At 36.1% G+C, this 26,309-nt stretch overlaps 2 protein-coding genes across 4 annotated transcripts in view; one reads left to right on the plus strand and one right to left on the minus strand.

The window, feature by feature from the left end:
• The window catches only part of LOC132702872 (transmembrane protein 132C), a 166,099-nt gene that overhangs the window by 127,438 nt on the left and 12,352 nt on the right, over positions 1–26,309 (plus strand). The gene's annotated exons all lie outside the window — the stretch shown is intronic.
• LOC132703457 (chondroadherin-like) lies at positions 12,585–15,865 on the minus strand. Its single transcript, XM_060672722.1, has 2 exons — positions 15,507–15,865; positions 12,585–14,113 (listed from the first exon to the last, which is right to left on the minus strand). The coding sequence occupies exons 1-2, from the start codon at positions 15,721–15,723 to the stop codon at positions 13,350–13,352; spliced, it is 981 nt and encodes a 326-aa protein (XP_060528705.1). The 5' UTR covers positions 15,724–15,865; the 3' UTR covers positions 12,585–13,349.

Here is a 26,309-nt window from a genome sequence, read left to right on the forward strand (position 1 = left end):
CAAACAAAGGACTATTATTACTCTGGTCCGAAACTGCACGTCTTGAATGCAAAACTTTTTAAAATTTTCAACTTTACGATTATAATCTGTAATAAAATTTACGGCTTTATCAGATGCAATCGAAATCTTTTAAAAATAATTTGACTACTTATAACTACTTCAAGATCGCAGTAGTAGTTTGTTATTAGGGTTCACCACCATCTAAGCTTCTAAGAGTTTTTATGTAGACAATTGCTTCACTAGTATCACCAGTCAAGAAAAGTTAGATGCTTTAAATCGAGAAGCAAGTTTTATGATGTGTGTGATGAAGACTTTAAGAGGGTGGGAGTATACATGACAATAATAAAATGGCCCTTTTATACTCACACTAATATCCCCGCTTGGGGATCGCCCCGTGTGTGAGGCGGGGAGCTCTCGAAGCCTGGGCGAGAGACCGGGCCGCGGGGGGCTGGAGAGTTGCTCCGGGAATGAGGCAGGCGAGGCTTATGATGGATGGGCCCGCCCTTCCTCGGACCAGGGAGCTGCTTAGACTGACCAGAAGGGAGTGTAGAGCACTAACAGGGGCCTACACAGGACATTGCAGGCTTAGGAGTCATCTTTGCTTGCTAGGCATTGGAGACGACCCGGAGTGTAGGTTGTGCATGGAAGGGGAGGAGACCCCGTATCATCTGCTCACCGAGTGCCCTGCCTTGACATGGGCAAGATTGGGAGTCTTCGGAACGGCCCTGATCGATCCGGACTCAGTGCACGGTATTGGGCTAAAGGAGTTGCTGACCTTCTATAGGAGGGGCGGCATTCTGGACGCCCTCTAGAGCCTGGGGGCACAACGGGCCCATCTGGTGGCCTAAGTGCTTGGACGCCCGCGAGGGCGCCCCCCTTTAATACCAATACCAATACCAATGCCCACTAATATCCCGGTGCTTTTCTTTCTTTTCCGTGTCCAGGATCACCATTATGAATAAAGTATTATTCTAAATATTTCGCTCCCAAAATTTGGCCACCTGAAGGGCCTTGTCGTTGCATTTGAGGAGGTCGTCATGAGAGCAATTTGTGCCAAGCAACCCGCACTGCAACAGATGATTGTAGTTCTGTTCCAAGCCGCAGTCACAGGTAGCATTGTCCTGAATGTAACCCCAGCGCAGCAGGTTTGTTTTGCATCTTGTGACTCCTGTGCGTAGCCGATTTAAAGACTTCCAGGTTGCGAAGGGGAGTTCGTCACCACAGCTTATACTTTCTTCCAGATCTAAGAGCGGATTTTGCACTTTCTCCTGCCATAGATTTAACCTTCGTTGTTCAGGTGTGGTAGTGAGAGGTACTGTTGAATGGATAAAACTCCTCCTTGACTTGAGCCTTGCTGCTACTGGCTGGTGGTGGAACAGAGGATGCCTTGGGTCACTGATTTGCTTTTTCCGTTCTATTTCTGCCGCCACAGTTCTTCGGATGGGTGGCGGCGCTATTCCTATAATTGGGAAAATCTTTTCAGCAGGCGTAGGTTTGAGGCAGCCTGAAATTATTCTCCCAGTCTCATTAACTGCAGTGTCAACATGCCTGGAATGTACAGAATTTGCCCAAACTGGGGCAGCGTATTCTGCTGTGGAGAGGCAGAGTGCAGCAGCTGAGGTTCGCAGGACACCAGGTTTAGCCCCCCATCTTGTACTTGTCAATTTGCGTATAATGTTGTTTCTAGCAGCCACCTTCATCTTCGTATCCTGGCAGTGTGCTCTGTATGACAGCGTTCGATCCAGTTTGACACCAAGGTACTTAGGCCAGTCACAGTGCTCAAGTTCTTGTTGCATCCAATTTATTTTCAATTTCCTGTTGGCTTCTTTATTTCGAAGATGGAAAGCGCACACCTGAGTCTTAGATGGGTTGGGTTTAAGGTTATTCTGTTCATAATACAAACCAAGGTTTCCAAGGTACTGGTTAAGCTCTTCCTCCACCTTCCCAAAGGTTTTCCCCTGTACAGCCACCGCTGTGTCATCAGCATATATGAAACGTCTCACCTTGGAACTATTTGGCTGATCATTCGTGTAAATGTTATATAATAAGGGTGCAAGAACGCTTCCCTGTGCCAAGCCGTTCTTCTGTTGTCTCCATCGGCTATTTTTCCCCTGCAACGTTACATAGAATCTTCTATTCTGGAGAGTGCATTCGATAAACTTTGTGAGCCTGTAATCTTTAGTGAGATTATATATTTTGTGCGTCAATTTTCTATGATTGATGGTATCATAAGCTGCACTTAAATCAATGAATGCAACTCCTGTCACCTGGCCCCTCTCATACCCATCCTCTATGTGCTGTGTCAGGTTGAGGATTTGCCCACAGCATGATCTGCCAGGTCTAAAGCCAGCCTGCTCCGCGATCAAGGACTGATCGATTTTCTCAGAGATCCTGTTGAATATCATCCTCTCCATGCACTTGAAAAGATGACATAGTAGAGAGACAGGCCTATAGTTTTTGCAGTTGTTTGGCTCTTTCCCAGGTTTCAGGAGTACTATCACTCGTGCTCTCCTCCACTCTTTGGGAATTTGCATAGTGTCGACACAGTTATTGATAAGATTGAGCAGCCATGTTCTTGTCTTTGGTCCAAACTGTTTGATTTGCTCAGTTCTTAGGTCATCAGCACCTGCTGCCTTATGCTCCTTCATCTGTTTGATAGCCCCTTGTAGCTCTTGCGATGTGAATGGCGTATCTAAGGAGTGGTTTTCACTCCCCAGCTCTCGTTCAATCTCTATTCTCCTGTTTTTCCCTGCAGTTTTGCCATTTAGGAGGAGCTGGTGGGCAATCTGATTGGCTGTGACATCACCCATGCTTGATTTCTTTGTTGTTGGATCATTGCTTAGATTCTTTAGCAGCTTCCAGGCTCGACGACTGTTTCTCTTCATATCCAACTGTTCAAGGAGGTTGCACCATCTTTCCTTTCTAGATTCTGCTATGAGAGACAGTAGCTGTTCGCCAGTGCTTACAGTCTCATCTGAGAAGGGGTCCTCATCGAATAGTTTTTCATAGCTATTGAGGGCAGCTAGAGAGTCATGATCGAGGCCAGCAATATAGTTTACTTGACACCCTCTTGGAATGTGTTTCCTGGATATTTGCTTTACAATATTCTCAAAAGCTCCATAAGATCTAGGTATCGGTTCTAACTTTGTGATCTCACTGTCCAAATCTTGAGCAAACATGTCCCATTTTGCTTTTTTGAAGTTAAACCTTCGTTTGAATGGGACAGTTTCTGCTTTTATAACAGCCTCTATACTGCAAGTTATTGCTCTATGCTGTGTTCTGGGAAGAGGATTTTCGACATATTTGACAGCTTGTTGTGCTATTGCCTCAGTTACAAAGAGGTTGTCTGGGTTGTAGCCCTGTCTCCATCTAGCACTGTTGAAGGAGGGTGGAAGTTTGGGATCATGAATTAGCCTCAGATCATTCTGCTCTGCCCATAGCTCGAGGGCTTCACCATCGACATCTGTTGTTCGATATCCCCATGTGACACTGTGACAGTTGAAATCTCCTATGACTAACTTGGCCTTCTGATTTTCGAAGTTTCCAGGCTTGACAAATTCAAAGGTTGTGTTTGGTGGCTTGTACACTGAAGTGACTGTACATGATTCAAGCTCTATGGTTAAAATCTCCACATCATTGTTGCAGGTGCAGGCAGTAGAACGAATGACAAGGTCAGGCCTTGCAAAAATCGCGCTTCCATATTGACTGTGGGGCCTTTCAAGAACTAGCTCCATTCCGGCTATCTTTGGTCTATGACTAGTAGGACCTCTATGGGTTTCTTGTAGGGCTAAAATATCGCAGTTTCGCTGCTTGCACATGTCCGCTATTAAAATTTCTTTATTTATAGATAGTCCCTCAATATTCAGTGAGGTTGTCACAAGTGCTGGCCTTGAAGAAGGCCGATTGGTTTTTTCTCCGTTTCTTCTCATTCTATGGTGAACTGGTGTTAGAAGGATTAGCCGACTAAGTCGTTGCCCAGGGGACGCCCGATTGTTTCTTCGTGTATAGCAGTTGACTGCAAACAATCTTCGTGGAGGCTCCTTCTTTGTCCCCCATCCCGGTGCTAACATTGAACGAATCGGAAGATCCGTTAAGCATAAGTCAGGGAGATATGGAAGGTGTGCAACTTTTACACTCCGGTAACATTGGCGCAAAGAGAATATTTGATCCAATGGGATTCATTTCTTCAGTCACTTTATTTGTTGAAACAGTGGCATGGAACACAGCCGTAGACGAGTCAATGGACCATATTTAGAAACAATTAAAGTTCCTCAATTCTGGTTCTGAGGAAGCTGAACAACGGATTTTATAAACATTTTGATTAATTAATCAACTGTTCTTTCTTGGATTCGTAGGATGAAGGCTGGGCTACTTTTGTTTGGAGCAGAGTGGCACCAGTTCCCAAAACATCATGCAAGAGTGGCGACTCGCCTCCGATAATGAAAATCCCGCTAATGTCCCATCACGCGGAACAAGCTGCTTGAGTCTCGATGATCGCAAAGCCCCGATTCGTTATACTAAAACTCTGATTTCCAAAATCTAGCTACTAGAAACGGGCTTACGGAATAGTGATAATGGTGGAAGATGAGGGAGATTGACAATGACCACGATGAAGAAATTACTTGATTCGTACTTAACTTACACCTCACTTAAATCACAGTTATCGCGTTATATTTTTTTCTTCCTTATGAAAATTTTGCGGTGGGGAGAGCGAATCTAGGTAGTACGGTGCAAACTTTGATTTGTCATATTACTATCACCCAACCCGAAGTTCTTATGGTTATTTTTGGGTGTTATGATATTTCGGAACATCGTCGTATCACTGATTCTATTTCGTCAGTTTGGTGCCCTAAATTTTGGTCAGAATACGTGTCCGTGCCTAGGCAACCGAGGTACCTTTAGGCTTTTTTTTTTGTCTCTCTCTTATCAAAAATACTCCGATGGAGATTGTTGCTCACTGTTATCCCCAACGTCATGTAGTTTGAGTTGCAAGGTTTGAGTGCATACCATAGCAAAAAGTCTCACACGAGTTGTACCGTTTGCCATCGAGAGCGGTTTCTGTGGGAGGCTAAATGTTTTTATAAAATAATTAATTACAAGTAAATGGAGATGGCTGGGGTTTATTTTGTAGTATCTGCGGATAGACCTAATCGGCCTCCATCTGCAGTAAAAAGTTCAACTTTCTCGGAGCAACGTAGGAATTTTAAAAAATTAAAAATTTAAATTAATTTAAAAACGAAAAGTGCTTATGAAAATTTTGGATCGAGGTGGATATTAACCGATCCTGCTGATATTTGGCACGAAGATAGGGGGTCGCGAAGATATTAAAAAAAAGTAGGTTATTTAATTTAAGTTTCTTAGTTCCTCCAGGAGACAAAATATTTTAGCGGCGGTTCACAACAAATTCCTTCAGCAAGCTCGTATTATAGTTCCAGTTTCCAGGGTTTCCAACCTAACGACTCCCGCACAACCAACCGGCTGGACAAGGATAAGTACAACGTAAGGGATAAAAATACAGTTTGCGAATCGTTCATATACTTAATCTGCACTCGACACGACGATGTAGGTATTACCTAAACATACTTCCTTTTGGATAGTCCGCTATTATATAGTACAATCTATCGTACTTATGTTGTTTCTGTAGGTTACTGTGTGTTTCAACTGGATTTAATTCCAGTTTGAGCAGTTAAGATATTGTCTAGATTTAGGTGAATATCATTGGCCAGTCGTGGCTCTCGAGAATACACCAAATTTATTTTATTGTGCAATTTTTCCGAAATGTTATAGGGTGTCAAATATTGCAAAGTTCGCCCGGTTGTATAATATTATCAATATTATTATTAAACGTTAACTGAACCTCATCAACCGTTTTATTTCCCACTGCATAGTGTAATTTTGAGTTCCAGCTGAGATTTTTAGCGTTCTTTTTTTAATCTCAACTTCTTACTTAAAGAGAAGTGTGTGTTAGCAATAAAACACTTGGCGCCCTATTAGAGACTGAAACGAACTGTAAACCAATGACCCACCGCCACTCTACTGGCTAGGTCGGCGCATACTTCTATATTAGTAGCAACTCAAAAGTTACGTAACAGTGTCCTTGAAGTGTTTCCTGGAAGAGTTGGAAAAAATCTTCTGAGGTACTGCTGACACCAGTTCAAAGACGAGTGTGCCGGCAGCAGCCGTATTATAAAAGGGCCTGGATTTAAAAGCCTCGGATCCGGGTATTGTTAAAGATAGAACATTCCATCCCATATAGTGGACGTAGCACTAAAGCATCCACACCCTTTATATGGTCCTTGAATGTCTGATTATTTTGTGAGCCAAATTTTTGAGTTATAAAAATTGCCTCAGGTGGGAGGATATCAGAGCCATCAGTACATAATTATAATTATTAGGTCTGCTGCAAAATGAGACTAGTATTGCCAGTTATCGTTGGTCATCCTGGAGAAAATAAAATGTCATATCTATATTTTTTAAATTTTCGTCAACACAGTTTTTGATCATTTTCCAGTTAGTCTAACAAAAAAATTTAGAATTGTCGAAGCTCTTTGTTTTTCCGAACCGTGTTTCCGGGTACCAACGGAGCATAAGACACGTGTTTCACCCACACGGATATCATCAGACCTACAACGTCAATTTAAACGTACCCACATAGACACACTTATAGCTAGCTTTAAAAATGCAATTATTGTATATTATATTCGTAAAATGGTTGCAATTGCTACGTGAAAGGTAGCTCGATATTAGTCACAGTGTGTGAGGGAGATGGTTCAAGCGACACTTGGAAGACTGAATATTGTTTTTTATATAATATGATATATATTATATATGATGATATAACTATCACAATTATAAATATAAAAATGAAAAAAAATAGAAAATCATTTGCTGGTAAACTTCACGACCTTCGGAATTTTGCAGCCTTTTTTGATGTTTTTGATTGTTTTCCTATGACACAAAAAATTGCAAGAAAACTACACATTATAGACTTCTTTCCACTTTTTTTTTAATTTCCAATTTAATACCAAAAAACGTTATTTTATCGTACGTCATTCACCTTTTTGGGTAACAATCTAGGAGTTGCACTTCGTATCATAAAATGATTTGTTAATAATATTCGAAAATAATGAATACATTTTTCGCTAATAACAAATAAGTTTACCAAATTTGCTATTTCACTATTCTGTCTTTTTCGTTAGTGTTCGTAGGTGTCACAAACTGCAGCTGTCATGTTGACATTTACTTTGGAACTCGAAAGTGTCATTGGCCACAATGTTGTCAGTTTTGGTTTGATGTTTGATTTATAATTACCAAGAATAGGACAGAGAGTGACAAACAACTTTGTCAGTTGCCTATCTACCGACAGTCACACCGATCACTTCGGTTCGATATCTATATCTATATAAGTTATGCTTGTTTGTTGTTGTTATTTACTGTTGAGGTGGTGCTATTTAAAGTAGTTAAAAAATATTTGCGGAATTCCGAGAGTCGTGAACCATTCAAATAACTTGGACATTTTAATTAAGACGTAATTTAATTTATTCTTCCTTGTTACGTTATTCCTGTTTTTTTTTTCACAATGAAGCTCCTTCTTATTAACAAATTCCTACGTGTTTTTGGCGGAGAAATGCAATTTTAGTGGAATGCCAAAACGGGAAGCGGAAACCCATTTTTACATCAAAATGACACTGGACAAAGTGCTGGACGTTAGGCAGATATATGTGTGAATTTTCATTTTATTTTGCACGAAAAATAACGGTAATAAAAATTGAGTTGAAATGTTCAGTGTTTTTCATCAATAACAATAAACTTAATTCTCTCTAACTTCTAGACGAAACCTAGTACACATGTGTGAAATTAATTTTTTGTTTATATAAGTCAACGAATTAAAAGGAAATATTGCCTTCATATATTCATACATTAAAGTTAAGTTAAAATTCAAGCCTTTCAAAGAAATTGTTCAACGAAAAAAATTATTTTAAAATGCCTTTACTTCTATCAGCATTAGTCTAAAAATAATCTTATATTCTTAAAAATATAAGCAGATTTTTTTGCGCATTCCTAGGTAGATATTAAAATTTTTATGAACGCCTGCTCTACACTGGATACAATTTGATTTAAAATAAGGAATTTCGACGTGTACACAGAGTAATACATAACAAGGGGAAACTGAAACTTTCTGAACTAAATCTCATTAATTAAGCGTATTATATCTGAAAACTGAATTAGCTGAGGAAGTTTCGGCGTCATATCATCGCCAACGGATTCTAAACACGATTAAAACTACGCAAATATTGTCCTGCTTTGCGTACACCGAATTAATAAGTTCTACGTGACTTACAAGAAATTTAGAAACAATTCCGACTAAAGAAAATTTATATTACCATGGCAAGGAGACGAAGTTGTTCAAATATAAACAACTTTTTGCTATTTGTACAAGACCAAAATTGGGTTTTATGTTCCACACCTCGTTGGTTCCATTTGCTTCAGATTTGTGACTATAAATAAATAAGTATTCAACAGTTACGATCCTTACAGAGTTGACACTACTACAGAAAATTGAAACTGAGTATTGCATGCAAGCAGAAAAAATCTTATGATAATGTTAAACTTTTAATATTTAATAATAACAATGAACTGGAAAGAACTAAAGCATAGATCATCCATGTTATAAAGTCTATAAAAAATAGAAAAACTGCAGGGCCCGATGAATTGCCCACTGAAATTTAATACAGTTGATAAGAGACTAAAACATGACAATGTAATGACTTCCGACCAATCAGTCTCATGTGTTACACATCAGAAATATTTCTGAAGCTGAAGCATGACAGGATATACAAAAAAATTGAACAAGATATCAGCGAGACTCAATTCGGCTTTTGCGATGACTTAGGAACAAGAGAAACAGTCTTTGCCCTGAACGTTATTGCCCAGTGGTGCATGGATATGAATCAAAAACTCTATGTCTGCTTCATTCTGAAATTCTGAAAGAAAAGGATTTAGACACCAGAGACATAAAAACCATTACATATCTTTATTTCAGTCAGAGAGCGATGGTGGAAGTGGAAGGAAGTAGCACAGAAGAGTCAGAAATCCTCAGAGGTGTGAGACAGGAGTGCATGCTAGCTCGGATGCTGTTTAACCTTTATTCAGAGGAAATCACGAAACTAGCATTAGAAGATGAGACGAAGGGTATTGTAATTAACGGTGTCCCCATCAACAACATAAGATACGCAGATGATACTGTCCTTTTGGCTAACAATTCAAACGATTTTCAGATACTGCTAATTAAAATGAATATATGGAGTGAGGAGTTCGCATTGTCCTTAACTGTAAAGAAGATACAATTCATGATAATATCTAAAACAACACAGAACAACCACCAAATTCTTATAAACTATCAATACAAATAATCAATTATAAATAGTAATAATAACTGTTCCGTAGAAATCAAAACCAGAATAGGACTGGCGAGAACAAATTTTCTGAAAATTAAAAGACTGCTTTGTTGTAGCGACCTTCGGCTTGGATTTAAAAATGAGGATGGTGAGATGCTGTGTTCTCGGTGCTGTATTATGGCGCGGAGGCGTGGACTCTGAAGAAATTATACTTGGGAAAACTAATCGCTTTCGAGATGTGGATATACTAAGGGTAAAATCGACCTATAGAGTGACGAACAAAGAAATCATGAGAAGAATAAGAGGGGAGAAATAAGTTAATATTTCAATAAAAAAACGAAAACTGCAAGGAATAAGGAGTGTAGGAAGAAGACGTCGCTCATGGATGAGATAGCCTTAATGATTGCCAACCTTCGCAACGAAGACGGCACTCGCAGAAGAAGAATATGTGTTTGCACTTGAAAATGCATAAACGACATTTTATTGCTTGAAGAATCGAAACGAAATAAGTGAGTGATTTGTTGTCCAATAATATCAAAAGCATATATCAAGAGAATCAGTTTTTTAATCTGTCTCATCTAATATCAGGCTACCTATCTATCCCGGAAACGTTATTTATGTATCTAATACGTCCACATAACCCGGTGTAGTTGCTACCTCGACGTAGTCCCGTAAATTCTTGTACAGGATATTAGTTTCTTGAACAATATGTTCCCCGATGTTTATGGCCTCGCCTGCACGGGAACAGGTAAGTAATTTTGGGAACGAGCGTAATGGCGAGCGCCAACCGTATTGGCCACTATTAATGGGATAAAGTGCAAACGATGCCATAGATTCGGTAGCGTGCCGCTTTGAGAATTTTTGCAAAATTGCAAAGTGAAGGCCACGGTGAAAATCCAGTAAATATATTGCGTTGTAAGATCGGTTCCAGCCAATGTTTTTTTATTCCATAAACTATACGTCCCATTACCTGTGCGTTTTAGAATAATGTTTGTATATGAAGGATAGACACAAACAGCTTTTTCGACATCGTAAAAATCAAGAACTCCACCAATGTCTCAAATGTTGAAGATTAATGTTTACGACAATGTGTTAAATAGGGGAGGGAAGGGAGTTTATTGTTAATTGGTGTTAACCAATTTGCTACATTGGTCACTACTTAGCCATACCCAAATATCTATTAGAAATACAGGGAAATGTTTACTTCACTCTATTAGTCATGAATGATTTCAATGGGACAAAAGGTACCTACATTTTTTTTGTCTTTTGTCTAGCCAAAATTCGCAATAATAGTGGTGGAATTTAACCAACTTGCATACTGGCATGATATAATCCATGCGGATTTTAAGGAGGCTCTGGAGCAGATTGAGATTGAGAAAATTTATTGATTTAGACTAACAAAACTTCTTGCTCTACTTAAGGATGTGGCCACTAACATTTGAGTGTTTTCTGTTATGAGGTTATTTTTGTTCGTCGTTAATCTTTTTTGTATTCATTTTTATTAGAGTTGGTAGTGAATACTCTAAATACTTTGGAACAGGTACGATAATGAAAATGTAATACCGGTGCTAGTTGTTCGATCGCTATTCACCATTCTAATACTATGGAAATGTTGAGAAATTTGGCGAGATTTTCTTGTTTCCGGAGAAACTTTTAAAACCTGGCTGGGAGTAAAGATTTTTCTTTTTTTCAAGATAGCTACAGTGGGAGTTAACATTTTTGCTCAGTGTGGAAAAGCAAAAATAATTTATAGACCGACTTTCCGAAAACAATGATTTGAATGAACGGTATTTTCAAATGGGAAAACTTTGTTTTTTCTTTTCCTCGCGAAATAATAGATTTAATTGAATATCCTTCTGGGAAAGTTGGCACTTAATTCTCATTGTTATTTTATGCTTTGCTGGTTCCGATTCCCGTTTTTTTTTCTTTTCTAAAAAGTATTCGCCCCTAATTAGAAAAGTTAGATGAGAATGGTCGCAAAGCCATCGAGGTATTCAGGTTAATGAACGATTTATTTTACATTTAATGGCCACAACCTAGTTGCTCGTTTTTATAAACGGGAAGAATAGTTTTAAATTTCGGATACTTTTTAATTTCCTCGGTGTCAACGTTTGAGGTTACCTAGTTCAAAAGTTATCGCATTTGTCGTATTTATATAGCCACTACGGACATTACGCTATGTATAATATGGATGATAATTATAATATATTGTCAGTTTAACTGCCAGACGACACTTGAACAAGCCTCCAAGTGGTAGTAGTATTTCATACTATTTTTTACAACTCTTACAAAAATTGTAAATTGTGAAATAAGGGTGAAAAAAATACAGAGAATGAAAAAGGTAAAAGACGCAATTTATAAGAAAAATAAATTCTATAAAAGACAAACAAACAAACAATAAGGTCATTTACACATCAATTATTTTAATGTTGTGTTAACATTGTAAAAGCAATTTTAAAGATGTCCAATCCATGAATTAGACTTTGATTTGGAAATTCGTTCATCAAAGAGGTGTCGGGAAACATATTGGCGAGTGAATTTAAGAAAAATTCCTAATTTTAGAGTTACATGATTGCACATTGAACGCTTTTGGATAATTTTCAAAAAGGCAAAAAAGTATTTTTAATGAAAAAAAACACTTACTTTAGTGCCGTGCCCTCGTTAGTCACATAAAATGAATATAAAAATTATTGTTAATATTTTTTTTTTCAATAGACAGCGAGGTAAGGTAAGGAGGTGGATTTTTCATAAACTTAACGTTAAAAGAGTGATCAGTTTCCGCCCCCTCACGTTGCCGTCCACTAATAAGATTGAAACCTTGCATGTGCGGAAACGACTTCTATTAGGGTCCCTAATAAACCTAAATCAGCAACAAGGAAAAGAACTTTGGAGGGTAAAAGTGGCCGGTCATTTCTGCGATAACAACGTAGTATGGTTCGCTATCAACGAAAAAAAGACGTCGCGCTGCATTTATACCCCTCATTTTTTTAAATTTTAAACTTCGCCTTTCAAAAATGGTTTTCTGAAGCGATAAATTAGAATAATACTTCGTTAATTATGCCAATGCGAAGCCTACTGTAATTATCTGAAATATAATAACAATAACTTTATTTTTGATGGAACAGCCAATCTCGCTAAAACAAACGACTTTTTTTGAAAGAATTTATTTATTATAATAAACGATAATGGTAACGATAGCTATGCTTAAGGGTAAAATATGTCTGATCTTTTAATATTCTTTATATAGACCATTACGCTATTATTATCTGGATATATTTAAAATTCTAATTTAATTACAATTTAATAATAGAAAATAGTAAATCATGATTAACATTCTAGTTTTGCAAACTATATTGATGGGTGCTTGTTATTCTGCAAAAAACTCTTAAATTAATGTTATATTTCTATTCCTAGACTAGCATCAGCATCGTTGTTATTTAGGCGTTAATTTGAATTCGGAGAATTGATATCGTTCAGCTAAAACTAATTGCTTATATTTGTACATGGAAAACTATGTACGTATTAATGGTTTTACATTTGTATGTTTTGTTTTAAATGGTTTTGCAATATATTTTTCGTTTTTTTCGCCGACACCATAGAGGAGTTGCAAAATCTTATAAATATTATAACAGACTGTAGATAAAATAATTATTATAAGCAAAGACAACATTAATAACTTATCTCGGAACTGTGGTGAACGAACAACAGAAACTGGAAGCATTCGAGTTGTGATATCGTATAATGGGCAAAGAAAAGGGTGGAATAAAACTATGAGAAGAAGAATATGTTTTCTTGAATCTATCTTTCTATTTTTTCAGTCTGCCAGATGACCGCTAAGAATACGTAACTGCTTTTGTATCAAATTGTGACCTTGTGTATAAATTCCGATTTGTGCCCAAGAAGCCTATCGTAGTTCGGTTTCAACGTTCCACCGACCGAAACACAATAAATTTAAAGGAACAGTTCGGGAAAAGCACTGCAAGGGAGCGTCGATTCGAAATACAACTCTCCCACGTTGGTGATGTCTTCGTTCCATCGATTCTCCAACACTTTCATGCACTCACAATTAAGCGGATTGCCTTTGATATGCAAAGTTTTCCGCTTCGTCTCGACCTCGTCGATTACATCGTCAGGGATGCATTCTATATTATTTCCGTTTAAATACACTTCGCTACCCTCTCGGACTCCGTGCATTATATCAGAGGTGAGGTATATTTGGTTGACTTCTAAATGGAGATCGACCGGCGTGCTAAGTCCCTCCAAAGCCGCCTTGTCCACTCTAGTTATGAGGTTTTTCTTGAGGAGGATATTGAGTTTTTTGATCGCCGGTCCCGGCCGTAAATCGTCAAACGATTTGGCATCGATTTCCTTTATTGAATTGTGACTGAAATCCACGAATGAAATTTTCCTGCTGCCGAAAAATATATTTCCGGTCAGTTCAACGATTTTGTTGTGATCTAGATGAACGACTTTCAAATTTGGCATTTCCGAGAAGGCGCCGTCCTCGATGGTTTCGATCGCGTTCCTGGTTAAATAAATGACCCGCAGCGTTGGGATCTTGTTGAATATCCCGTTCTCGATTCTAGTCAGGCGGTTTACGGACAACGAGAGCCCTTTGAGCTTGGGAGTGTTCTCAAAAGCGCCCGGTTCTATTTGCGACAAATTGACGTTGATGAGAGCCAAAGTCTCCAATCTGGGAAAGTTCTTGATCATGCCTGGAATGACACAATGTAATAAGAATTGTTTCGTTTTTGCGAGAGTGAAGTGGTAAGAGTTTAAAACGTTTATTCATGGCCTAACAATCATTTTTAAGAGTTTATATGGAAAGGGCCATTTTTGCTTTCGTATGGTCATTTCAATCTTATTTTATTAGGGTTATGTCTATGCTAGTAATTCGGTTACTAACATGTAGATTACATTATCATTCGCTGTGCTTTTTATATGCCAAAAATTCCAATAATTTGTATTTTTCTTCAATTTTGTTATGGTGAACGCAATATGTTGATGAATTATTTCAACGTGCATATACTTATACTTTTTTTAATACTTTTATTGGAGTAAACATCCATGAATTCCTAACTAAGACCTATTGGACTTGAAGAAACACTGCAATCGTAAAAGACGCGGCACAATCCGCCGAAAGATAAGGAATATGTTCAAAAAATAATTTTCCCTAACATAAATAAAACTTAGGTACAAAAAACTAAATAGCTTTTGCAGATGGTTAATACTGCTTATAATTTGTACCCGTTCTGAAATCCTATTAACAGATATTTATGGTAGGTACTATTGTGTAAATATCAAAATAGTATATAGTGCAATAAGCATGATAAACGCCATTGTTATTATACTTATACTTTTTCTGTCAATTAATTATTTTTGCACAACAGCACATTGAGGGACGTGTGACGTGACAATCAAAATTAACAAAGGTCAAAATACAAATTAAATTTTTTGTACCTGGGTATATTCTTTTGGGTTTCATAATCCAGTGAAAATATTATACCTAATTGAAATACGCTGCACGCGTATTTTTCCTTATTAATCCATATTAATCATTTCATTCTAAATGATTAATATGGCTCATTACTAAATAATAAGTTTACATCATAATTCACTGGTTATAAGGTTTGAGTTAAAGAAATCCTATGCAACAAAATCAATTTAAAACAGTAATTAGTCAACAAATACCTTAAACTCTTTTTATTAAATTATTTAATTCGACACTCTCATACTCTGCACTTTTGCGCACAAATTTATTTGAACAAAAATTAGTCAACAAATTCCCTCCAAGGGGCTGTCCACCTACTTATTAAATTTGACACTCCCATATTTATTTATTATTAAAATGTTGGATAAAAAATTCGACTCCTTAGGTCATGTGCTAAACTTTTCTCGCATACTATGCGATATAACACTTATCTGATAACCAACTATTTGCACTTATATTACAGACCCCTTTCAGTCGCTCTCAGTCGATATTAAGAAAATCTAAAACTTAGTGTATCTAACAAGTTTAAACACTTTGATTTTTCGTTTAACGTTTTTAGAAATTTCAAAGGTATTAACCCTTTCATGCGAATATTAAAATATGACACTGAATCTTACCTTCACATAGTTGGGTAACGTTGGCCCTCGTCACATCAACTGCGATGTAATCATCCAGAAGATTGAAATTGTGACTCTCTAGTTTAATAGCTCTGGAATTCCTCGTCTTGTGGACGTACGAATCCACTGACGACAAGGCGAACTTATCCACGCATACCGATAGAACACCTCCGCACAAAAGCAACCCCATTGACCCGATTACCACCGCCCTGGCCATTTTCTGAACGGATGCCTTTTAAATATGAATAATTGCCGATAAAGTTAGACAGTTTTGGCATCTAACGCGAACGAATATCGACACCGATAAACTCTTGAACTTGTTTCTTATTTTCTAAATTCGTTTAGTAGGGACAATTCGCTTGTCAGTAAATAAGAGGAAAGTATGCCATTCATCTGGGTCGGACTCGGTGGACAGATTGGAATTTTATTGGATGGGGGCGTGTGATTATTCTTACAAATGCTACCCACAGATATGTTTTGACGTAATTAGGATTTATTGAAACTAAAAACAATAATCACAGCGTGAGTTATTTAGTACGGCGCACATTTTGGAACGTTGCCAAACTATACTTTGGAGGACACTTTCTTTTAGACAATTTAAATACTGATATTCAAATTCTAACGTTAATAATAGAAGCTAACTTCTCTCAGTTTTTGAAGTCTGTGATGTAATGTAATTGGTGGCCTCGTTCAATGATATGACCTATATTTTCTAGCATCTACTTAAAAGTATAGGGACTAGAGTAGGGACCCTGCAGAATTACAACTTTTATTAGCAATGCGGCAGCAACCTATTTGAACCTTCGCAAAGTTTTCTGAAGGTCGTATTTATAGACATACCTTCTACTTCGGAGACCCTCTAGACCCGAGTAATATAAAATCGATAAGTTAAGGATGCTCAAAGATTCCTGGGGCGTATAGAATGACCAAATATGAACCTTTGATAATTTTCAATTCAGCTATAATTTTTAATTAATTAATTAATTAATCATAGGATATGAGCACATATTGTGCTTTTTTGAATCACGAGATGTAAGTGCAAGAAATCAATATATTGATTCGTGCATATCAGAACAATTTTTGCCACCATCAACTTTCAATTCATATTAATTTTCTATTTCTTTGAAACAATCGATTACAGTTTAAGTCAGACAGGAAATGGGAGGGAGGGCGAGAGAGAAAGAAGAAAACCAAAACTATGTGCACATCTACAAAATACATTTGCATCATCTTCGTAGTCGAGCTAATTTATAAGCATAGATTACGTGCTACAATGAATTTTCCTAAAATACGTGCTATATGTTCCATAGCGAGGATGAAAAAGAAACGAATAAACGTGAATAAATAATATACAGGGGACAATCAAATGTGACATGGGCGAGAGGTATGATTTTAAAGGGTTTAAAAATGACAAACGCGATTGACAGGATGATACATGTCTTTTCACAACCAAAAGCTAATTTTAGCTCAAAGTCGTGTACAAAATCGCTACTGTTTGCTACTAATAAAACTTGTTACAAGAGCAACGGTAAGTTTTTCCATACACTACACAGTTTTGTAATGTTCTCACCCGAACAGTGTTACCTGTTAAACCGAAGCGATCTAAAAATAATGAAATGCCCTTTAGTCTTTAGCAGAATTCACAACTGATGACCCTTTAAGTCGTTTAAAAAATAAATAAAAAGTTCGCATTATCTTTGTTGTTTTAAATGCTACCTTTATATATTATTAATTATTCCGAGTTTTTTGAATATTTCTATACATTCTTTGTATGTTTTGTATATTCCTGTTCTGTTTTGGGGATATTATTGTTTGTTTTTTGTTTTTCATTCAAAATATGTTTGTTATTTTTACCCTGTGAAACACACTTTGTATTTACCAACTATTCGGCACAAAATTGTTTTTTAAAAAACAAATTGCTGTAAAAAATACGTTCGTTGTGCGCCTGCAGATGGTAAATTATTAGAAATTAATAATTATTTCATGTTTCTCAAAGGTCACTGCGGTGCTATTTCATGCATCCATTGGAGCTTTTTTTCACTTTTCTGATTTTTTTGGATTTCGAACTACAAGCACGAACTTATTTGGTTGTTTGATATGATAAAACTTTGAAAAGTTTGATCTCGTTACAAAATTCAAATAAAAATCACAGGTTGGTCCATAGAGTCGTAATGTTTCCGTATCTGCAGAAATTGGTTTGTTTGCGGACTATTAATACCGATAATCGAACCTGAACCCTTGCGAATTTTTCAAAAATTTATAATGACGACAAGGTGTTAGGTAAAACTTTCGTCAAACAGAAAACAACTTTCCGGTTTCCTTTTTATGGTATTTTCTTTTATCGTCGAATCGACGCCGCAAGTTCCATACTTTTAATAAAATACCTTGGGCAGGGTGGACAAACAAAATGCCGTTAATCTCGAATTTATTTGAGATTCCTCTTGTGCTAAAGTTAGTGTTGACATATTATCAATAGAATTTGAAGCCCAACCTTTAATCACAATTTCTCTTTTCCTTATCCACTTACTTGAAATCAAGCATAGCTTTTTTTTACAAAATTTGTACTAATTTGTAAAAAGTATTACAGTAGCCTGTGGAAGTTTCTTTGAAAAATTAAAGCGTAGTTTCTTGGCATTTATCGCATAGCAACGTTTCATTAAATTATCCCAAAGATTTCATAGCGTTCTTATCATATACGTACTAGTTACGGAAAACTTAAAACAGTTTTTTAAACAATATCCAAACATTTATCTCGTTTTCCCTCAAAAATTTAATATTTGGAAAATATTCCGCCGAAACAATGCCGCAGCCAAAGTAAAAACTGTCGAGTTCACGGTCTTATGAGTTGATTCTGAGGTTTAGAAGTGACTAACTAGGGCCTGTACATATTGTTGATATTGATTGCATAGCAAGAGGTTTATTAGATATATAACCTGACGAAATAATAATCACCAACAAAGGTTCAAGTTCTAGTGATTTTATTTATACAAAGGTGGTCTTGACAATTTCCAATACTTCAATCTTTTTGTCATATCCCAATATCTCATCGACCCACATGAAATGTCAATGCATTAAAAGTTTCGTAGCTCACTAGGTAGTGTTGATGCGTCGCAGGCTGTAATTTTCTTTCTAAACAGCGATTTCCACACACTGAAATCGTTTCCCCAAAACATTGAACTACATCTAGGCAAATTTTAAGAAAATACTGCTGTATAAATGCCGAATCAAAACTTATTGATAATCTGTCAGCGACCAGCGTGGTTAAAAACGCGCGTGGTTTAAAAATGCGCACTTTGAATGACCTCCAATTTTTTTCTTAGTTACTTCATAAGTTTACACATTAACCCAAGTTCTTCTAGAAACTTGTGAGGTTATATGTGAATAATCAATATCTATATAACCGTCTTAGATCTTAGGTTAGATATAAATAATTGTCAAAACCGCCAAACATTTTTGCGCTTTACATTACGTTTTGTACTGTTTGTGCAATATTTCCTATTATAAGTTTCCAGTTGAACACATCGTCATATTTGTTATGGCTTAGAACCACGAACACACTACGTAACTTTTGTTTTTCTGTTGCTTGTGTCCAAATGTCTTCCAAAGTTTCAAATTGTTACTTCTTATCGCAGACTTTCAATATAAGCGGCACACTTGTAAGAAAAATACGATAGCACAGAGTTAATTGTCACTGTATACAGATATCTTTAAGAAGCCTTGCTTCGTAGTATATATTTCTATTTAGGCAAGATATATACTAGTTACGGACAGGAACCTCCTATAAAAAATATTTACAAAACGAAGAATCAGGGATGATAAGCATATTTGTCCTCGTGAATGTCTCTTATCACTTATCAGCATTCAAAATAAAAACTAAACCGAATTAAATAATTTGAAAGATATTTTGTCAAGGCATTGACAGAAAATAAGGAAATATGAAGCAAGTTCAAAAATTACTAAGGGATATTTCTCGCTTAATTAATTGTGGAATTCCAAAAACAGAACTGCTAAAATGGCCTGCCTGTCTATCTCCATAACAATGCCTGTAAAGTAAAACTGATATCAGTTTTCATGCCTTATTTGTTTATAACTTTTGTTTAGTTTTGGAATTGCATTTAAAACATATTACTGTTTGATGACTTGATTCTTTGGGTTATACCAAGCTCAGTAATAATTCCTACAACTAACAAGAGCAACAATCAAAAATTGTTGCTTTGTTAAAAAATTCCATTGTCGAAACCAGGTAGCAAAACTAAATCGAAATGAACGTGTAACTCAGCAGTCGAGAATTCAGCGATATGCCCGAAATAAATTATTCCCCTAACCAGATTAATGAATACGATGCAGTTTGTACAGTGGCGTTGGCATTGCGGTTCGCTGATGCATACTTTAATTAATTAGGAACATAAATTTTAAAATTTGACCCGCAAGCCAAGCGACGACGGGAGGTTTTGAGTAATTGTATCAACGAGTGTGGGTTATTACCGCGACTAATCTGGTTTAATGGCATCAGGTCGCGGTTGTTTCGTTTCACCATGTTTCCTCCTGACCCAGTGACGTAAACGAACATTTTGATGTCGCTGTCACTTAACCAAATATTGTAATTCTGCAGAAAATCTCAACAATTATTTTATTCACTAATATTGATAACGCTCATAAAAGCCGTAAAATTTGTAAAAATGTAATAGGTTCAAGGCATACTTGACTAACGAAAAAATGGCGTCTCGAAACTAAAAACTGTCGAATTGACGCACGGATATGATGTTGCCCCAAGGCCTCACTGGTTGAAAGCGAGATTTAAAATAAATGTCCCTCCAGCTTTTTTTCATGTTGGCTTCTTTTCCTGGCCTATCATTCTTGCTGTATGTCACACGATCGCGATTGCAGCAGGTCGTGTTTTCTGACATAATCGCAAAAAAATAATTTTCAGAAAAATTAATAATATGACTTTTTTCACTTCATTAGATAGTCAAATAAGGGTCTAGGGAAAACTACATCTCAATATCTTCATCCTAACCTAAAATATGATTAAAAGAATTTAACCCTTAAAAAAATTTTTTGAGAAAAATTATTTATTTAGGAGCTTAAATGATACTCAAAATCAAAATCGTATTTTGTTTTTATCTTTTACTTTTTTCACAATACCTTTTGTTCGCATACAATAACAGTAGCTGAAATAATAATCACTAATTTTTTCATTAATAATTAGGGTTGGTTAAATAACTAACGCTACTAAATTGTTGAAGACTAACCAATGTTTGTAATTATTGAATTATTTGTGTAGAAAAATGTGTATGGAAGTAATCAGTATTCCTAACCCGTCGATTTCTTCTGAGGCACTGGATTAAAAGAAGACCCTCTTAACGCAATAAACATTTAACAAACTTCAATACTTCAAAAGTTAATAAAATTAGTAAGTCGCCAACAATTTATTAGTGACCGAGTTAGGTGGAAATTCCAAATATTTTATTTTATTTTGTCAGCAATTTGTTATCCAAAAAAGCAGAAGTTCCTACCTTACCCACGGCATTAATATTGAAAAGAAGTTATTTAAAACCACTTGTTAAGTTGGTTGACATGGGTAAAATTCTATCATTAATTCTATTCTATTAACTAATATGGGACGGTAAAAAAATTATGCGCCTCAGGCTGCAATCATATTTTCGAAAAGAAGCGAATGATTTTCCGCGCACGCCTTTAATTTCAGCCGCTAATCTGCACTCTGCGCCATTTTCTCATCTCAGAGTTCTACTTTTTCCACAGGATCGTAGAGTTGTGTACAGGATGGTCGTCGAAAATTGTCCACATCAATATTTCCAAAAAGCGTTTTATTTTTATATCGATTTATATAATTTTATGATAGCATCAAAATTTCAGTGTTATACTAAAAAAAAGGAATTTATTTTAATGGATAAGATAAAAAATTATTAACTTATGATTTTAAATATGATATCTTTTAGCGTTCTGGAAAAGCACATTGAAAATAATTAGTTTTTTTAAATTTTAACACCCATCTCGAAGACATTTGTTGACCTTTATTCAAATTTAACTGATACTCCTGCATACCTGGTGTACTTGGCCGGTTTTCTATTTCTATTTTCATAAATAAAAAATAAAAGATTTCAACTAAACGAAAGTTAAGCCGACAGCTTTAATAAGCGGAAGAAAATGTTTAAATCTCATTTAAAATATATCAAAAAAGATAGCTTCCAAGTTTGGCATCGCCCGGGGTAAATTCCGCATCAATTTCCACGCGCAAAAAAAGCGTTCCCCTCAAGGAAACATTTCATAAAAGAAAGCTCTCATCGTTAATAAGGCGGCATCGTTAAGCTAAAAGCTCTGTCACTCAATATAAATTATACAGCGTCCCGTGAATATGCAATTTTGGGGGCGGAATTTCCCAAACGGACAACGTCGCCGCCGCCGCGGCGGTGGCGGCTTTTCTTCCATCAATAGCACGGAAAATGACGGGGAAACGTAATCGACCGAACAACATAAACCGCGACGGATATCGATGAGGCGACCGAAAAAGGAAACAATTTCCCAAAAGACTTGAGCTGAAAAATGTGTTTTGAATCTAAAAAAAATATGTGCAAATACCGGTGGGTACCTTTCAATAATTTTATTAAAATTGCATATTTTACTCGTATAAAGATTTCAGAATAGTAATCTTTTTTAAGTTTTACTTATTGAGCTATAAATTATTAAAACATTTTTTTAATCATATTTTTAACAACTTATTCCCACTTTTGTGTGTTAGCGAAACCTACAAAAAATATTAATAAAACGGTTGTTTCCATTGGCTGTCAATTAGCTCCTAGTTTATCCATAATTCTATTGACCACAAAACTGGTTTATATTAGACGACAATTATTAAGTTGACACTTGCAAATTTTTTGCAACGGCATACCACACATATTTGTTTCTCACAAATTATAACAGTAAGAAACAGGCTGTTGCCTATTTTATTCGGTCAGTATAAAAGTCACTTTCAGTGTAAATGTATAATGTAAATACTACGGGTATATTGGAAGGCAGTTTTTTGGTTGTGTATGAGTAGCAGACCTCGTGCATGCATATTGTAATTTTACCTTCAAAAAGTCGAGTTTAACTGAACTGAAACTGAAACTGTATTCTGATTTCACCAAATAAAAAAACAAGCAGAAAATTATTCAATTGCCGCAAAATTAAATGCTTTTTGTGACCTTTTGTAATTACAATACTAATTATATTTTCAGGTTTTAAGTTTTTGTCACACATTTTAGTTTTGTATGAAAAAAATTATAATAAAAATGATCAAAACCAGATAAAAATCTAAAGTGAAATCACATCCATTCAACACCTTTGTTGGTATTATTGAATGCTGATTATTTTTTCACCGGAAATCTGAAGTACACGGACAAATCGGTTTTATCGTTCGAAAAACAGCCTCAGATATCCAAAATGCTTCAATTTATAGGGCGCGGGTTCAAGTGGATTTTAGAGTGAGGTTGTTAGATTACCTCCATCTTTTATTTATAAGCTTTCGAGAAAGGCGTGTATATAGGGAACGGATCGTTCCGAGTAGCGTCCATTTGAGGGATTTATATGGAATACGGAGAGGATTTGCAAAGAAAGCAGAGAAGCAGAATTGATAAGGTATTATCGGGGCGCTGTTCTAACTTTGTTTTGATGTTATTTAAACATCCAGCGAAAACAATTTGTGTGAAACGAGTTTCAGAAATATTTTTTGATTATTTGTTTGTAATAAAATTTAAAAATATTGGATACCTAGGAAGATTACTAACTAATGTAACTTTCAGCTAATGAATTGAAACAGCTTCATAAAAATCAATTAACAACTACATTCTTGTGTATACGAGGTTTATAATATATTTTGAACTTATTTTAACAATTATTGGGTTAAATTGAATAAAAATTGTACATTTACGTACATTTGCTGAAATATTTTAGTAAAACCAAACCATTTAATTTTAGTATTATCTTCCTAGCACGTGTTTCCACTGCGACAAACATTAAAATTTTACAGAAAACACTCTTTGTTTTTCCGCTTCTTTAGATTCTTTATAAAAAACTGAACTAATTTTATAATTAGTATTTCGTGTCTATTTTTCGAAAAACAAACAATTTGGGATTAGACGAAACTAAGCGTATTAGTTAATGAGACTATCAATTAATGCCCCTTTGTTAGTAGTAAAATTAGAACCAATCAGGATCACAGAAGCAGAAGATACATTATTTAGAACAAATAACATAATTTGTATCTTTAATGCTTTTTTCTACTCCCGTCTGTAAAATGTCTAATTAGACACCGATTTAGCATGCGGGAAGCGTCACTTTACCACGTCAGTTTCGTTTCCCACGGATCCGAACCACTTCGGACATATCCGGGATTTTACCGCACGAGATATTTCCCACGCCTTGAATTGTGAGGCTTATCAATTCTGACGGTCATGTCAGTGAATGTATTCGCGTTTTATTGCGAAAATGTAGCCAAAAACTAACGATCGTTGAAAAAGTGACTTAAAAAGTTTACCGAACGTGTTACATACTATGCTTTCTTAGTTATTGCTAATTGTTAATATTTTCAGGTTTAGCTTCTTTGTTTCTTTGCGTACAAGAATAATTATTTGCGTTTTTATTTCGTAAACGTTACCACGGACAATAAGAAATGCTGCTCCGTAACTTTCATCCCGCGCCCGACGAAAGCCAACACCAGAAAGTTAAATAAATAAAGAGTGTACGTCGCGTGGTTCGTATTCTAACAAGATATTTTCCCATTTCGCATGCAAAATGCCCTCGGGAACTTGTTAGTTAATATTCTAACTTTGCATAGTTTAGTACGTGTTTTTACGGACTTCGCTTTGGACGCCGCGAAAAGTTGTAATAACTAGAAAACCGCGTTGTTAAATTACCCCGAGGTTTTCAGGCCGAGCGAGAAGATTATCAGAAGTTTATTAAGAACTGCACTTTTGATGAATGTGATACGGCTAAAAGCCAAAGTACGGCCACAACTAGTTTAACCGCCTGTAACTAGATTCGGTTTGTAGCACGTACTTAATCTTGGTCCTCGGTCTAGCCTTTTCGTCCACAGTTCAAACAACAGAAACAAACAAAACCAACTAGTTTAAAGGGGTTGAACAATACAAAAATTTTACCAGGATTTTATTTTTTTTTCTTCCCGTAAGTGGCCAATAAACTTTTATTGTTTCAAACCTCTACAGATTTCCCGAAGACTCGCGCAATTCCATTTCATGTGTCAATCTGTTTTTTTAAGGAATCTTTGTCCTTGGTATGCCATTTTTTTTAATGCTTTCTTTCAACCACGCCATATTCAAGAATAAGTATCGCATGGTCCGCCTCGCTACGAAGGAGCCTACGACGAACCCGTCCCACTAGACACGCAAATTCCAGATCGTTCTAAGTCTACGTCGCGTCGCGTGGCGTGCTGTAGACTCGCGAGCACAACCAGGCTCGTCGTGCGTTCCGCTAAATTTAACAAAAATGTGCTCAGTAAACCTCATAGTCAGTGACAAAACTTTAAGATCATGACTCATTTTATTATCTTGGACTATGTTTAGACACCTTATTGTAATTGTCCAAAGCAACTATTCATAGGTTATCCATAGGTTATATAACGCACAGAAGATAATTTGTTACTTTTCTAGAATGTTCACGAATTTTAATTCTACATGTATTGCACCTATGTATTTTCTCACTTTTTTAATAAGATTTGCTATACCATTTTTTTTCATTTTAACTTAAATTTAGTTAGTTCGAAAGTTGCCTTGAATGTTAGATTCATATTTGCCACTCAACTCATACAGAACTCAAGTCGTTAATTCTATGACGAATGCATCAAAAAGTGTCAGGCATAACTTTGATGTCCCATTCGCCATCGCTTACAATCAATAAAACCTAGCGACGTTCGACAACCCAACCCGCTGACAGTTCGTCTACTCATCAGTTTTCAATTTTGATTTTTGGATTTTTATCAATTTTTCGTCCTTACTCCTACTATACGCAACTTATGCTTATCTAAATCTGTCCCATAATAATTTTATTGTTACAATTTGGATGGCTATGAGACACACATCTGTATCTTTCGTCTGAGCGGTGGTTAAAGAATTTTTTGAAGTAGGTTGAGGAGGATATATCAGAAAAACAAAATACTCTAATGCTTTTTACAAATCTTCGGGATTCCTCCTGCGTCGGTTTTTGCTTAGTCGAAATTGCTGACGTTTCGCCAGTCATCCTGTTGGCTTCTTCAGAGTTTGACTGAAACTGAGTCTCAGTCAAGCTCTGAAAATCATAATTTATTGAATAGAGATTTACACTTTTTTTGAAGTGTCAACTAATTCAAAAATCGAGAGACATGAGTAAATGCAAACTTACTGTAAATTAAATTATAACTAAATAATATTCTAAAGTGAAAAATGGAACTGCACTTTTAACGATTTTTAACAGTGAAAAATGTAATGAAACGTCCTACGGAACACCCTGTTTTTTCCAAATATAAACAAATACCGCAAACTCTGCAGAATTAATTAACTCGCCCACTAAATTTTTATTTATTAGGTAACGTGGAAAATGTAAAAGACTTTCTTGAGGCCGCAGCGCTTCGTTAATTTCGCAATTGAAATTAAGCGCCGGTTTTCATTTCACCGAAACAGAGGACGTATTTTCAATTCCTTTTCTTTATTTTGGTAAAAAAAAGTAATTAAATTGCAGAAACTTTTTATCGGTCTCACTTCTTCTTTTTGCAACGCGGACGCGTCTTTCCTGGCGACCGAACAATTTTTA

This window comes from Cylas formicarius, unplaced genomic scaffold (genome assembly GCF_029955315.1).
Source record: "Cylas formicarius isolate icCylForm1 unplaced genomic scaffold, icCylForm1.1 PGA_scaffold_6__28_contigs__length_40554024, whole genome shotgun sequence".
Taxonomy (NCBI): Eukaryota; Metazoa; Arthropoda; class Insecta; order Coleoptera; family Brentidae; genus Cylas; species Cylas formicarius.